At 27.1% G+C, this 16882-nt stretch overlaps 1 protein-coding gene across 3 annotated transcripts in view; it reads right to left on the reverse strand.

The window, feature by feature from the left end:
- The window catches only part of LOC111684605, a 93141-nt gene that overhangs the window by 19306 nt on the left and 56953 nt on the right, over nt 1-16882 (reverse strand). For all 3 annotated transcript variants that reach the window (XM_046950697.1, XM_046950695.1, XM_046950696.1), the window contains 3 exons: nt 8863-8962; nt 3765-3856; nt 3144-3254 (listed from right to left, as the gene is read on the reverse strand). In XM_046950697.1, the coding sequence (XP_046806653.1) occupies nt 3144-3254; nt 3765-3856; nt 8863-8944 (285 nt within the window). In that variant the 5' untranslated portion in view covers nt 8945-8962. The remainder of the gene's footprint in view (nt 1-3143; nt 3255-3764; nt 3857-8862; nt 8963-16882) is intronic.

The raw sequence follows: 16882 nt of genomic DNA on the forward strand, positions 1-16882 counted from the left end.
TAAAATATATTTTAATGGTATAATTTTTTAAGACATTATCAATTTTACACTTATCAGTCGATTTCCGACACGGATTCCTGTAATTCGATTTGGTTAATATTTTGCACTATGAGCAAAATGTAATTGATATACATACAAGTTCTGCGAATATATTATTTATTTGTTTATTTATTAAGGGGCAGTAGCACTGTAGGCCTTCAGCTGTTTTTTATTTTATCAAATAAATTAGTTTTCATAAGTATTTGTGATTGATAAAGTTTTAGGGCAGTTTTTTTTTTTAAATTTGCCTTTGAATGGAATTAAATTTGGGATGCTATTAGAGAAAATACATTGGTGCAAATCTATATACAGTAAGTAGCTATGTGTTAAAAAAATTGTATGCATTATTACATATATACAAATGTATGCACATTAGAGGCACCCAAAAAAGTAAATTTTGCTTGAATGGGCCTTACATGGTTTACAAGTATCTTAAAATAACTGGTACAAAAATTTAGAACAAAACTGTAACAGGATGAAAGTTGTTATTTCAAAAGATTTCGGTACATAACTGACTTAACCTGATTCCTTTAACGGTATACGGTTTGATGGTGGGAATATTAGATTCGGTACAGTCGAATTTAACATTATCACTTTTTTTTTAAAAAAATACGATTGGTCGATGTGTAGATTAAAAATTATCTTAATGTAATTATTTTTAAAGAAATTCAAAAAGGTCTATTTTTAAATTTTACACTTTGCACTCGATTTCCGCCACCAGAAAACACAACAAATAAGATCTATATTATTTTCTGGGCTCATCTAATGTAGTTAAACTTTCGATAATGTTTGTCATTTCAACAATCAGGTGCGGACCGAGCATTTGGCAGACTCAAGCAAACAAACGAATCAGATGAGTTTGGCCACATTGTGGTTGTGCAACGTTGATTGCAGCATACATTTGAGTTATAAAATCAATTTCGAACAAAATTAAAATTGTTTATTATGCAAAATTCAATGGAAAAATAAAGAATATGATTCTCTTGCCTAAAATATAATGTATAAGCAATGCATTAGTATGTGCATTAGCCATATAAATGATTAATGCTAATATTTAAAAACTGAAACTTTATAAATAAAACACACACAAATACAACACAATTATATTTTTTCAATTTAAATTTAGGTATAATATTATTTATCTTTGAAAATAAGCAATACATATTTTATAATTTAATTGCCTTTGACAATAACGACAAGCATGATCCCTGTCCCTGATAAAATTTAAATAAGTCACTATGTCTAGTAATTTATATTCAAACAAAATAATAATTAAGTTGATACGTTGGGAAAACTTCATTTTGTGTAACCTTTGAACCAAATTTATCTATGAAAATTAATTAAAGATATTGGAATGTAAACAACAGGTTCATACTTTAAGCTTGTCGCTCAAAGCATGAAAAAAAATTTGGCCAAAAAGCTACATATGAAGCTATAACTCCAGAACAGTAAATAATATAAACACGCTTAGTACCTAAATATATTATATAAATAATTCCTGTTACTTTAATTCAAACAGAGTTTAAAATATTTAAGGAATTAGGAAATCCGAAGACGTTAAATTTGGAGGTCAAATGTCAAATTTAGCAATTTTTGGATATTCTCATTAAAACATGTCAAAATATCGTTTATTTGTTTGCTGTATTTTCTAAAATTACGGGAATTTAAAATATATTTAAAATAATAACAACAACCCTGCTCGAAATGCAACTAGCACCAATCTATACTAGTGCCAAAATCACCTTTACTAGTTCCTACATGCGAACTTTCCTATAAAATCTTAATGCTCAAATTTACATTGAGTGTATTTACTAGTGCCATTAGTTCTAGACTTATACTAGTACTCTTAGACCCAATTGGGTCCTTTAGTACCACTTTATTACTAGCACTAATATTCACAAAAAGTCCCCATATTTGCTGGTTTTGCTCCTATGTGTTTTCAGTTAGTTTTTCTAGTTTAATTTAAAAATATACCAAAAGAAAAATTTAAAATCCAAATTAAAGTTCAAAAATTGTAGCTTCATTTCCTGCAGGGAAATATAAAATTAATCCTTTGTGTTTTAAATTTATATAGAGCATTATTAAAATTCATTTATTGAACTTTGGGAATATGTTGGACTTAAATCCTTTAAATGGTTAATTTTATTTTTTTGGTGTTATTTTAAATATTTAAATATATGCTATAAGTTCTTGTAATTTTAGAAAATAAGGCCAACAAATAAATAATATTTCCATATGTTTCAATTAGAGTTTCCAACATTTCCACACACTTGACCTCCAACGTTTACGCCTTAGGATTTCCTGATTTAAATATAATTTCATGAAAATATTTTATATTATTTGACAAATAATATTCTGTAAATACTTTGGACATATTAAGACATATTTTGTAAAATATTACAAAAAAAGTATTTTTTTGCGAAATTCGCAGAATTCAATTGCAGAATTTACACGATAATGGCCTGGGAATTTTTAATAACATTCAAATTTTTCTACCAATTTTACTGTTTTGTATCTTTTTTGATAATATATGATCGGCCTCGCCCGACTATAATTTCTTACTTGTTAATATATCTATTTATTAATATTCCGTCATTCTTGAAGTACAATTTTTATGAAAATTTTAATTTAAAAGCTGTTTGCATACAAAATATAACGGGGTTGAACTTGGAGTACCCGTGCGTGTTTATGATTTATGTGCATCCTTTCGTAGACACTGTCTCTTGTTTTAATAAAAACATACAAAAACTAAATTTTGTGTTTTAAAATGTTGTTCAGTTTTAGCAACAAACACAACGAGAATAACAAAATTAAAAAAAAAAAACAAACGTTTTTGGAATACTTATGGTATTATGTAAACAAATGCTCACAGGGAGGCATCGGATTATCTTGCCCGGTAACTATTCAAATTTCATATATATATAGTACATATATAATATATATCTGCTGTTCGAAATATACATATATATGTACAATGTACCTACATACATTTATATTTGATGATTCAACGTTCACGATTATTCGACCAACTCCTGTATGTAAGCGAAAAGGGTCAACGCAAGAATATAAAGCAAAGACTCAATATACACAAGTTTACAACTTACATCAACATTAATTCCAGACACGGGAAACACTAATGTAGGTGGTGACTCCTTTGGCACGTAACGATAGAATTCCTCCGTACCAAAATACCAACGCACTGAATACAAGGCCGCCTGAAATGGAAAAATAAACACATACACAGTACTTTAATAAAGGAGAAAAAGTAATAGCAAGAAATGGGTAAAAAATGCAAGAAAAATGAAGATGAACAACATCAGTTTTAGAAACAATTTCACTTGCAATTAATTTAATTAGGACTTTTTATACTAAGATGTGTAACAACGATATCTTTTACCAAAGACACCGAGCCAACAGAACTTTCTGTAAGGATATTCATACATTCTTGCAGTACAATTCTGAACAATGTGTCCCATGATTGGTTGGACGTCAGATGGGAAGGAAGGTTAGTTAGAAATGTTTTTTTTGCCATTAGTCTGGGCTTTTGGCCAACATCGTTTAAAAGGTTTTTTATTTAGTGTTTTTTAGCTTTTTATGCAAGTAAAATATTTAATGAAGTTCATTGAAAAAACAAATAAATTCTTGTTTTAGAGTCAGGACTCTTTGTCTTTCTGTTATAATATTTTCTTTCCTTTTTACTCAATAGCTTGTTTTGTTTCACTTACCTGTTCCAGATCATACTGACATGACAATGTTGCAGCGTTTCCCATAATTACGGCATCTGGCACGAAAATTTTCAAGTCCTTTAGACAATCAGCTGTGGATGTTCGTTGTTCAGTAGAAAGGGTAAGATGAATAAAAATAAAAAATAATAGATTAGTGACAACAAAAATTTCATTAAAATAATTATAAGTAAATTATCAAAAAATAATTTGTACTAGTAATAAACTGGTTCTAAAGGACCCAATTGAGTCTAAGAGTACTAGTATAGTTAGTTTGTTTGAAAGGAGGATGTACATATATACATCAAATCCGAAGAAATACACCTAGGCCTCTATCGGGCCTATTGTGCGCTCCTTAACCAGTTCCTCTGGTGGGAATCGAACACACCACCTCCGGTCTACCAGACTACAACACTAACCTACTGGAGACCACTATTAGTACTAGTATAAGTCTAGAACTAATGGTACTAGTAATTTTTCCAACACACTCAAAGTTAATTTGGGCATTAAGATCCTAGGAAAAACTCACTACTTCACTACTTCTTCGTTAGCACTTTAACTCATTACTTTTAACACAGTGATGTCATAGGAGGCAAGTACAAACAAAATGATAAAGCCGAAAATAAAGTACTAATATATCAGATAAAAAGAAAGTCATTACTCGAGTGCTTCAAAGTAACGTAGACGGCCAGTAAATAGTCATTGAAAAGTAAGTGGTTGTGGAAGTACAACCCATTTCCGAGTTTTTGCAGGAATTGTATAACAGTTGGGAACTAGTCTGGTGATTTTGGTACTAGTATAATACTAGTTTGGTACCAGTTGCATTTCCTGCAGGGATATGATAATAGTTGTATGTATGAACATTTTACTGATTACTGAAACAAATTTCAGTATTTAGCATGATTTGTATTACCAACATGTTTTACTGAAAACTAATAAAAATTTACTGATTACTGAAATGTGTAATACAGTAATATTAAATTGCAGTGTATCTTAGAAATGTTCTGTGATATTTTATTCATATATTTGTAGATTTTTTGAAACTCCATATACGAAGTTAAAAAATACTTAACTACGCTACATATTTGTTAATTTTTCTTCATACATACAAACACATATTTGTTTTTTTTTAGGGAAGAGTTAACTTTTTATTTCAATGAATATAGCGTAGCTGTTTACTAGTGGATTTACCCACTTACATTGAGAGTAAGAGGTCAAAATATTTTTAAGTCATTACTTTAATACGAGGATAATATTGGAAGAAGATATAATTGCTATTTTAAATCGATTTAAACAATATTTTAGTTACTGCAATCATTTTCATATTCAAGGCATTTATAAATTGTTCCGTTAAGTAAGCGATATGTGTGTAATTTCTTTTTGTATGTACATATGTATAAATTAAATTAAAAAATAAAATTTTACTAATACTAATTTATTTTACTTCGTTTTTGCATTGGTGAGCGTATTAACTACATATATAAATATTTAACGTTTTTCGTAATTTGTTCAAAATTAAAAAAATAATCAACATAAAAAATTATGTTCTGTACACTGTATAATGGGAAAAAATAAAATGGAATGAATTCCAGAAAATTGAATTGTTACATGCGAATTATTCGCAATACATATACACAGATATACATTTATACATTTTACAGAATTGTGAATCCGAATTTGCCTACATTCCTCCACATGCATACTGATAATCAGAAAGAAGGTTGTAATATGTACAATAGTTGCTCTGACAACGGCAATAATTGAATTTTCAATTAAACAATGTTTCATGTAAAGAATTGCTGTAAAATAAATTTCATTAAAGTTAACGCAGAAAAGAGACGAGTAGGAAAGTATAGTCGGACGACCATATAATACCCTACATCATGAATATATTTTTAAAATTTTTAATTTTCATAAAGACTCTTTTATGTTGAATTTTACCTTAAATCCAAAGTGTTTAGCAAGTTAATTGATAAAAAACTACATTTTCTAAATAAGGTTTTTTATAGAAGTATAGGTCAAACATGCGCAGATCCTCATTACTCAGGTTAGTTTTGTTACGTTTCATTGCGATACAAATGGTTACAAGTAATTTTTTTTTTGAAGGGGGACGGACATGTCTTAATCGACTCAAAAATGATTTAAGGTGGGTATAGATAGGACAAATATTTTTGTGTGTTACAAACAAATATTAGCTCAAACGTACAATACCCTCCTATAGGGTATAAAAATCATACTGCGTAGGAGTGTGGTACATTTGGTATGCATACGAATATTACTGGTAAAATGATGCTGATATTATATTAATTAAATAACTTAATGGCGTTTAATTGTCATAATTTATTGTTAAGTTTTTTAATCGATATTTTTAGTTTTAAACTTTTTATTTACAGGCAATATGATGTCAAGTGACCCAACTTCCGATTTGGAAATTTGCACCAAGGTTAGTATTATTGGATTGCAAGCCATACAAATTCAGGTCTATGGTCAAATGAGTGCAACTTTTTACATATTGGTTGTAGCAAAAGTTGTCCAAAAGAGTACAAATATCTATTTTTTCATTGTTTACGAAAAACATGTTTTCTTAGAAGAAAACTTATACGGTATAAGATACACCATTTTCTTTAATAGCTTTAAAGGCCCATAATGGGATACAATTATATAATTCGTATCTGCTATATACTGTCTAATAGTAATTCTAACCATGGTACAAATTTCACTCAAATTGATTTTTGAGTTAGGTCACTTGACACGAAATTATTCTTATATAAATTAGAAGATTTAAAATATTGATAAAATATTGAAAGTTATAATATTGTAACAAGCAATATAATGCAAAATTTTTACTTATACTGTGTTTTATTTGAGTTTTTTAATAATTCTTAAATATTTACATAAGATTTTCAACTAAAGTCATTCGATTTTAAAGGATGTTGCTCAAAATCTAAACACTTCCAGGAAGGCCTGAGTATTAAATTTCTAAAAATTTCTAAAGTATCCCAGCTGTTCGGTCGGATAGTCCCGAAATATCGATTTTACGTACCATTTAGAGTTACCCCTAGCCACCTAGCGTCCAGTTGACTAGGTATTTTAACTTGTACTTGACATCTAATGGCATCTAATATTCTAAGTACTTTATTTCATTTACTGGGTACATATGTTACTCATTTATATACCAATAATTATAGTGAAATTGTAATTTCTTTAATTAAACAATTAATCAGTTCAGTTTTCAATTCATTTAAAATATTTTAAATGCTTGTCATGATAAATTCAAGTTTTTCTGTTGAATTTGTTATTGTTGTTATACATTTATCTAATAAATTAATGTAAAATTTATATCGCACAAAAAATTGTCAAGCTTTTTAATAAGTACATATCGCTCATTTACTTTCAAAATGTTCAAAATCTAAATTCAGTTTTCTCTAAAAATTACAAAATTTCCTCATTTAATTTTTTTAAGTGTGTTAACATCAATGTCACTTACTTCGAAAGTATGTTTTCTGAATTATAACATTTTGTGAGAACTTAAGAGAAATGTCCATATTGTGTTTCCACATGACTACTACAGTATTTGAATGTATTTTTGTTTGTATTTCCCGGCAATTGTTTTATAATGACTAGGTGGTTTGCAATCAATATAGCGCTGTCTTTTACTTTTAATGAGGTGTCAACCACAGTCATAGAACGCTGTAAAATTATTTTCATATTTAATGTGTAAACGAATGCATGAAAGCAACCCATTTTATATTTTAAAATTTTTATCTTTTTAAATCGCATTGAAATTAAAAATAGTAAATTTGTGGGATAAAATGTAATTATTTATTTAAAATAGTCTAATTATTTAATAATTAAATTATAAAGAACATTTTATAATTAATATTTTTCATTATAAATTGTTATATATTAAACTTAACGACAAAAATTAAGTTTTTAATTAAGTGTGAGTTTTATTTACATATTTGAGTTGTAATTCGAATATAAATTATTAGATTCATTTACGAAAAAAGTTTGTTTTTCTTCGAACGAAAAAACAATTTTCAATTTAGAATAAAGAATAATTCGAAATAATCGAATATTTGAATAAAATTTTAATGATAATTTTTACTAATATTTTATACACGTATGTCATTATTAGAAGAAACCTTCTACTACTTTTAGCAAATTATAAAAATGTACATTTTGCAATGTTAAAAGTAGAATGCATCCTGTATTAGAAGTGATTCTATGAATTTGTTAAATGCTTGCAATAACTAAAACTGGTAGTTCCTAAAAACCTGTGTAGGTAGGATCAATTGTTAACCGATTCTCATAATATTTTACAAGAACAATTCGATTCCTTAAAAAATTGTACATTTCGATGTGTTACAAAAGGAATGACAAATACAATACACCACACATCATTATTGATTGTGGATAGTAGTATCTGATAAAATGTACACATATTTCTCTAAATTTCGTTAAGTTAAATTTTGTATACATATGTATATCATTATCAGCGTCCACTTTAAAATCTACTGAGAAATTTAAAATAGGTTGAGATTGAACTAGGATTGACAACCCTAGTACATATGTATGTAGTTGTTCTTCGTTCATATTACTGGATGAAAAATTTTTCATTGGCTATCGTTTATATAAGATTACTTGCACAATAGAAAAGTTTTACATAGTATATGTTAATATAATTCTCATCTAAATTAAAATTAATTTTTTATCTATTTAATATTCGTCAAAACATTGGTTTAGTTTTTACGTTCGAAAAAAATCAATATCGCACTGAAAATAATAGATGCATATATTTTGATAAATTAAAATTAACATTTATGAACGGTTTATAAAAAAAGTTCATATAAAATTCTTAAAAATTTTTTGACTGATACCAGTCTTGTAGTAAATGAGCGATATATGAGCAATTATCAAAGTTTTTTAATTTGAGAGTTAAAAAAAAGCATTCAATAAATTTTGTGTTTGTTCACGTTAATCTTTTTGATCGAGGGCGCAAAAGTTTTCAACTAAATATTTAAACAAACTATTAAAAATATATCTATGTTATATGTGTTATATTTAAAAAAAAGTTGAAAGGTATAAACAAAAAACTTACCATTTAAACTGATATCAGAAATAATAATCCAAATAGCTACAAACCAATTAAACCAATGATAATATTTTCTTCGTCCAATCATTTTTGTGTCAGGATTTTTCTGAAATGAAGAATGAAATTTGTTTAATTAAATTAAACAAAAAAATTAACCACATTACATTAATAATACAATATTTTGACGTTATTCACAACATTCGAAATAATTAAATTTAGAGAACCACTCTAATTGCCATGTCTACTATTGTTCATACATTTCAATCTCTGTCTGCCAATGTTACGATCCGAACTTTTATTGCTCGTTATTACAGAAGCTACTGCAAAATTAAGTGTTTATAAATACATATGTATATTATATTGGGGTGATAACTTTTCGCAATTTTTGTGAATATCAAAACTACCATAGCAATATCTTGTAGGACATGTACAGATCTTTATGAAGTTTTTCACCAAATTGACCTAAAATCGCCTTTAATTACTCGTATGGGATTGGATATAAGGTAATGCTGTAGAATTTTGCCGCCAAAAATTTTATTACCCTAATGTACTTAGTTATATCCATATACAAACATATATGTTGAACAAGTGGTTTTATTGCTGAATTTTTAGTTGGCCAGAAAATATAATTAAAAAACTTGTTAAATCATCATCATGTTAATTTTTACAACAAAATTCAAAAGGAAGAGAAAGATAAATAATCAAAAACTTTTGAATTGGTAACAATAACTTACGCATAAAAAACTTTTAGCAAAAAATAAAACTTTTCTTCCCTCAATTAACAATAAAATAAGATTGTATACAAACATAAAATTGTAACGAATAAAAATATAAAATAAAATTCTTCAAACAATCCAATCTTTAAAATTAATACCCAAACTCAGAAAAAAGCAAAGAAAACATTTTTTTAAATTTCGTATTTTACTAAATTTCAAATTTTGTTTTACATTCTTCTTTCTGAATACGAGCCTAAAACAAGCTGATTATCATAAAAGTTATCATCGTTTTGCAATGAATGTACAATGCTTTTCAAACTAAAATTTTTAGTTAAATATGTAGATGGATTTAACCAGTTTTAAATACGAAATATTTTAATTTATAATAGAATGCAAATTATTTCGTATTAAAACATGACAATTAATCGAAAGTCGTAATTCGTATTTGCTCTCTATTACTTAAATATGCATTGTCGCCAATTAAAATTTCTTTGTTCTATTAGCCAACTAAATTGATAGATTTTCATAAAATAAAACAATCTAAAGCTCACACTATTCAGTAATGTCTGTATGTGTCATACTTTTTGGTTAAAATCATTCAATTTACTCCTGATCTTTGTGGTTTTCAATATAATCAAATATTCCAATAATAACTTACGGCAGTATTTTGTGGTTTATTGCAAGACAATTGTGACAATTGCATCGATATGCGAAAATTTTTATACAAGCATGAAAGTAGATGTACGTGTGAGTATCTCTATATATCCTGATTTCTTTATTATCAGATACATTCACTTGTTCGTATACATATTTTATTGCATTTCGTTTCATTTCATTGGTATTTATAGTTTAACCGAAATTTAATTAAATTTTCGCTGCATTACCTAAAGAAGGAGAACGAGATACACAAAGGTTAAAGGAATTTTAATTTAAGATCTATATGAACTATTACATACCACCATTCAAAGGGTTACAAATGTATACATTTATACAAAAGCAAATGTAGATAAGTAAGTATATGTACACACATATAAATGTTTTAAACGAATATGTATGAGAATGCATACTTAAACTAAAGTATGTGACTTAAATATTTTAATATTGTAATATCTTCCATCGATACCTTAACTGATATTTAGTTTGCGTATAACAAATTTAAATCAAAAGGAATTTAAGACACATCCTCAGGAATTTCTTTTCAGCAAATACTCGTGATTAATATTTTTTATTTTAACTCATATTTTAATTGCTGACAAATTTCATGCAATCAAGGAACAAATTTATCTTTTCTTTACTTTTCATGCACCCGCATATTCACATCGGTGGAATACAATTGTGTATAGAGTTAAATAAGGAAATTATTAAGCATTTCCAAAACTTGTTTTTAAATTGAAAACAAAAAACACAAAAAGCATTCGTATCTGTGAAAACAAGTCAATAAAACAATTTGATAGAATTTGTCTACAATCATCAACTGTATACTTGTACAATACTTGTATTTCTTTTCCTATACTATTTTTTACGTCTTCTCTAAAAAAAACCCCCGTTTATATGGGAGTAACTGTATACTTGTACAATACTTGTATTTCTTTTCCTATACTATTTTTTACGTCTTCTCTAAAAAAAACTCCCGTTTATATGGTTTCCAATTTATGGTTTCTATTAAAAAAAGAAGAATATAGAACAAAAGCAAATTTATATTATATAGTATTGATGCAGTAGTAAAGAAATGCATTAAAAAACGACAAAGAAAAAAATCAAACAATACGGAAACCTTTGAATCATTAGTGTATACTTCCGTTTGAATCATTCTGGTTTTTCTGTATGTATACATAGAAAATATGATGTATATATTTACAATCGCACATAAACCTCAAAGATCTAAGGGCAACTTTCTTCCATAGTCAATCAATCTGTATTGTATTGTTGCTTAGAAGAGGACCAAACCATCAGATATGACAATCACTTTAAACCGTAAAATAAATAAAAACTGCTACAGAAACAAGAAAAAGCTGGATTGATGTGAAATCATGCCTAGAGGAACTGTAGAACAAGTGGCATACAAAAGATCTGCAAACCCTCGAGACAACAAATTACACCCAGTTGCGGCTTTGTCAGAACTCGTAGTTTGAATATACATAAATATACGGTTTTTATACATCGACTTTCTTATTATTTAACTGCCTGTCGTATGTAGTAAATATAAGTACATATGTAGATAAATACATGTTAGTATCATTATATTAGGCAGGCGTGACATCATGTATCAGTTTTATCACTTTTATTCGGTTAGCGTAATTCATTCTAATGTCTTATGAAGATGAACACTAGCATTCTCGAGTAACCCACTCACATTATCTTAAAGTTTATTCAGAGACAAAACTTCATGATATTAAACAGTTCTTTAATTTTTAAATTAATAAAATGTTTAAAAAATTTTGTACAAAAAAAAGAAGTAAATAATATAGGAAATTATAAATTTGTGGTCCTCCTAATGTATACATAATAAATGTATACATAAGTAGTGCTCCAAGCTTGTATGAAGGAAAAATAATATATGACAGGCCGTCCCCCCTCTGGAATTTTTCTATGGCTTGTAAACCTACGTCATTCAAGAAGATATTCTGATCGAATAACGTTAACAGGTGCCGCAACGGCTCTGAAGTTTCCATGTGTATTTACAAGACGAAAATCTATTTTTTCAATTTTTGCAAAAGTTTGTCCATTTAGTAACAAATTTTGAAAATTTATTGTTGAACTTGTTGTCAGCTCTCAGTGTACCATCTCGAAATATTATTTATTTGCCGTTTTATGCACATATGTATCTGTTGTCCATAAATCCCCATGAAATTTTGAAATTAGTTTAGCAAAGTTTCAAAAAAATTGAAATTGGAGTTTTGAAATGGCCGTTAAAAAATTATAAATATATTTAAAGTAAGAAAATGTTTTTTGAGAATATACAATATCACAAATAAGTATTTTTTTTGTCACATTTCGAATTTATATGCTGTGAGAAACTTTAATGAGCAAAAATTAAAAAAAAAGATTTTCCCCTTGCAAATGCACTGAAAACCTCAGGGCCGTTGCAGCACCTGTCAACGTTATCCTATCAGCCTATTTTTTTGTATGAAATAGTTTTACAACCCAGAGAACAACTCTTGAGGGGGGACGGACAAAATTCGCAACTTCGTGTTTTGGATCACTCTAATGTATACATATATACTGTGACATTTTCATTGTTATTTTACATTGTATTTATGCTCTGTCATGCTTTTCTTGGGGCTATAAATGTTACAAATTCCAAAATGTTATTGTTATTTTTTATTTTGTGTTTGTCTTCTAAAGCTGTAGAAACATTTTGCTCCTTTTTTGGTTGTATGCTTTATATTGTTTTAGCATTTTTCCAATTTCATTTAAAAATACATATAAGTATGTATGAGTTCTTGAATATGTGTTTATTGATTAGAAGATCCGGAAACGCCCATAACGACAAATACGCAAACATTCACACTTGCCTACCCAAGTAGGTAGTAGAAATAACTACATATACCCATATACCTTTATAAGCATCCATGTATGTATTTACATATATATACATTAGAGTGCTCCAAAAAAACGAAGTTGCGAATTTTGCCCGTCCCCCCTCTAGAATTGTTCTCTTGGTTGTGAAACTATATCATTTAAAAATTAGGCGGATAGGATAACGCCGCATAGGCTCTGAAATTTTCAAGTACATTTTCAAGGGGAAAATGTCGATTTTTTTCAGTTTTTGCTTAAATTTGTCCATTTAGTAATAAATTTTGAACTTTATTGTAAAGGAATCGCAATGTGCACAGAGTAAGCATTTCAAAAAGATATAAAACACAAAAATTGCTTGAAAACTTTAAAGGTTATAGCAAATTCCCCAGGCCATTATCGTGTCTCGTAGTACATGAATTCGAAATAGGGATTTATTAAGAATAAATAAGCTATTCAACGGTAAAAAAGTTAAATCAGTATTTTTTACATTTAGATATTTTTTATATTTACATATTTAGCTGTACCTGCGATTTGAACTCGGAGGATTTCGGGAAAATCGCATTTAGAGCTAAATTAACTCTTTGAGGTACTTCAAAACAATTTATTACTAAATTTCAAAAATTCGAAAAAACACTATCTATTTAATAATGCTCTATATAATTAGAGAAAAAACCGATATAAAATTAAATTAAAATTATAATTTAACCCTTTTGAACATTTGTAAAAAAAACATTTTGTTTTTGAAACTGATAATCAAAAAAACTTTATGTGATCAAAAAGGGTTAATACATATGCTTTTATACCTAATATATAATTTTATGGATAACATATATTATTATTTAAATGGATAATGTTTTTAAGAGTTTTTGAACTTCAGGATTAAATTTGTCCCATGTATTTAAAAGGGTTAATTTTATTTTTAACGCTGTTATTTTAAACACAAGACTTTATGGTAAGAACTAACGTCATATTTATTAAACATGACCGACAAATAAATAATATTTCGACATGGCATACTGAAAATTCAAAAATTTTGCAAAATTTTACCTCTCTTTTTAAATTTTATATGTTAGGAATGTCCGATTTAAATAAAATTTGGTATATATATTTTTAATATTATCTGATCTTAAATACTCTGAAAAAAACTTTCTTTAAAATGTGCAACAGAAAAGAATTAATACGTATTCTCTATAATTTTATAGAAACAATGCGATTTTCTGAAAAAAATCGATATTTTCCCCTTGTAAATGCACGTGGAAACTTCAGAGCCGTTGCGGCACCTGTTATAATATCTGTCTAATATACATATAGTAAAATAGATACTGTTTTGAATTTACTGAACGCAACAATACATCTGAAAATATTTATGTATGTATGTACGTATGTATGTATGTATGTATGTATGTATGTATGTATGTATGTATGTATGTATGTATGTATGTATGTATTTATGTATGTATGTATATATGTATATATGTATGTATGTATGTATGTATGTATGTATGTATGTATGTATGTATGTATGTATGTATGTATGTATGTATATTTTAAGACTGGCGATGACCGTTCGTTAGCTAGACCAAATTAAAAACGGTATTTTGGGATTATATTTTTTTATATTTTAGTTTTGTTTTTATACCCTTCACATTTGTTAAAAAAGCAACAACAACACTGTGAATTGGATAAAGATGTACATGTGCGTGTGGAGATGTATTTGGTTTTAATCAGGTGTGTATTTTTTTTTATTGTATGTTTGAATGCTGTTCTCACGATGGTGAAGGGTATAACAAGGAGATAAAGCAGTAATATGTTTGTAATACAGCTCATATTTGTTTGAGGGTGGTAATACAGTTTGACGGTGGTATTACAGTACAACGGTTAATATTTCTTTATGCTTCAGTTTATACATATTTGTTTTTAAAACAAACTTGGTGAAGGGTATAAAAGATTCGGCACAGCCGAATATAGAAATATTACTTGTTTTTAACAAAGTTAGTTTTTCCCTAATAAAAATAAAATGTATTTAAAAAAACCACTCATCAAATAACAAAACGAATATTTTTTGAAGCTGGTTAAAATATTGAATTGAATATAAGGGGCATCATTTTTTGTGAGTCGGTCTAATACATATTCATACGTAGACATATAATTATGTAGAGGTTTATATATGTGTTAGTGTGTCTGTGTATATGTTATTTTATAGTCAAATGGTTTTTCGATTAAGTCCTACTAGTCATTTGTTAAATGGGTTGGATTATCAATCAAAAATGTAAGTGAGTTTAAATAACGTTCAACAGCTCACGTTTCTAGAAAGTGGGTGTAAATATATTTAACAAAGATTTCTAGACATTTTCTACTCCCACAACAGTCAAATAGCTTTACCACAAAATAATAGTCTTTTAATTGAGATACAGTAAGACATTAATACAGATAAAAAAGTCATATTTAATTCATAATATTTATTACTAAATTCATTCCACATATGAATAAATTCAGCAATAGTAATGTACTAGTTCATTGGAACGTATTAATTCTGAAACTCGTTTAAAACATGAAATTAATTACTTTATTTGGAAAATAATTTCACTTGAATATAAATAATTTCTAAAATTTTTTGAGAAAATAATTAAAAAATATAAAAAATTACCGAATAATATAAAACTTCAAATAAGTATTTATCGAATAAAACGAGTAAGATAAAAAACCGAATAATTAAATACCCTAATACATATAATTTAGTAATTTTTGAATTAGTTCGTGAATTATTTATAAATTGAATTAACAAATTTTGAACTACAAAAATGAATTAAATGAATTTTAAGTCAATTCAAATGAATTTGGTAAAAATTTAAATTAATTTCTAATGAATAATAAAATGAATTTGTTAAATAAATTATTAAATGAACGCCAAACAATTTAGAGAGTAACTTGTTAAATTACTTTTTTATTAGTAATTATTTGATCGATTTGTTCCTCAATATTTGAATCGGAATTCACAGCATATTTAGCAGATTCTTCAAAATCATTAGGTATGCTGCATAATTATCCGACGCTTAAAAATGTTTTCTTAAAATTTAATGTTTCGTTACCATTGTCAGCTGCATTAATACCTCAATTTACTGATGAGGTGTGTATCTAGGATAGGACTTTTACTTTTTCGTACAGAATATTATCATTTTGATTCTGCTTTTGATTTTGATTGATTTCAACTCATTTATGATTTCATTTGTTTGAATTGTAATTCATTGTTATAAATCATTTAAATTAATTCAAAATAAACTCAGTTCAAATGAATTGGAAACGAAATAAAAATTCATTTGACACATTCATTTAAAATGGAAATTAATTGCAATTAATTTTTACCAAATTTTTTGTGAAAAGAATTAATTCAAAACTAATTTAATTCGTAATGAATTAAAATCAAAAATGAATGAATCATTTATTTTAGCTGTGATAAATATAATAAATTTGTTTCTAAGTTTATTAACTAAAATTCTTCAAAAATAATTATACTCTATATTTTCTAATAATACTTTATATTTTCTAGCTAAAAGTTATAAAAGAATGTTCATTTAGTTAAATTGTGGGGATTTAGATAACAAATGTTTCTCATTCAAATGTCTTTATTTAAAACGAATTTTGTAACATACTATAAACATGGTTACATACATACATACATACATACATACATACATACATACATACATACATACATACATACATACATACATACATACATACATACATACATACATACGTATGTGTGTGAGTTTTATGTCTAACACACAAAT

This window comes from Lucilia cuprina, chromosome 4 (genome assembly GCF_022045245.1).
Source record: "Lucilia cuprina isolate Lc7/37 chromosome 4, ASM2204524v1, whole genome shotgun sequence".
NCBI classification, from domain to species: Eukaryota; Metazoa; Arthropoda; class Insecta; order Diptera; family Calliphoridae; genus Lucilia; species Lucilia cuprina.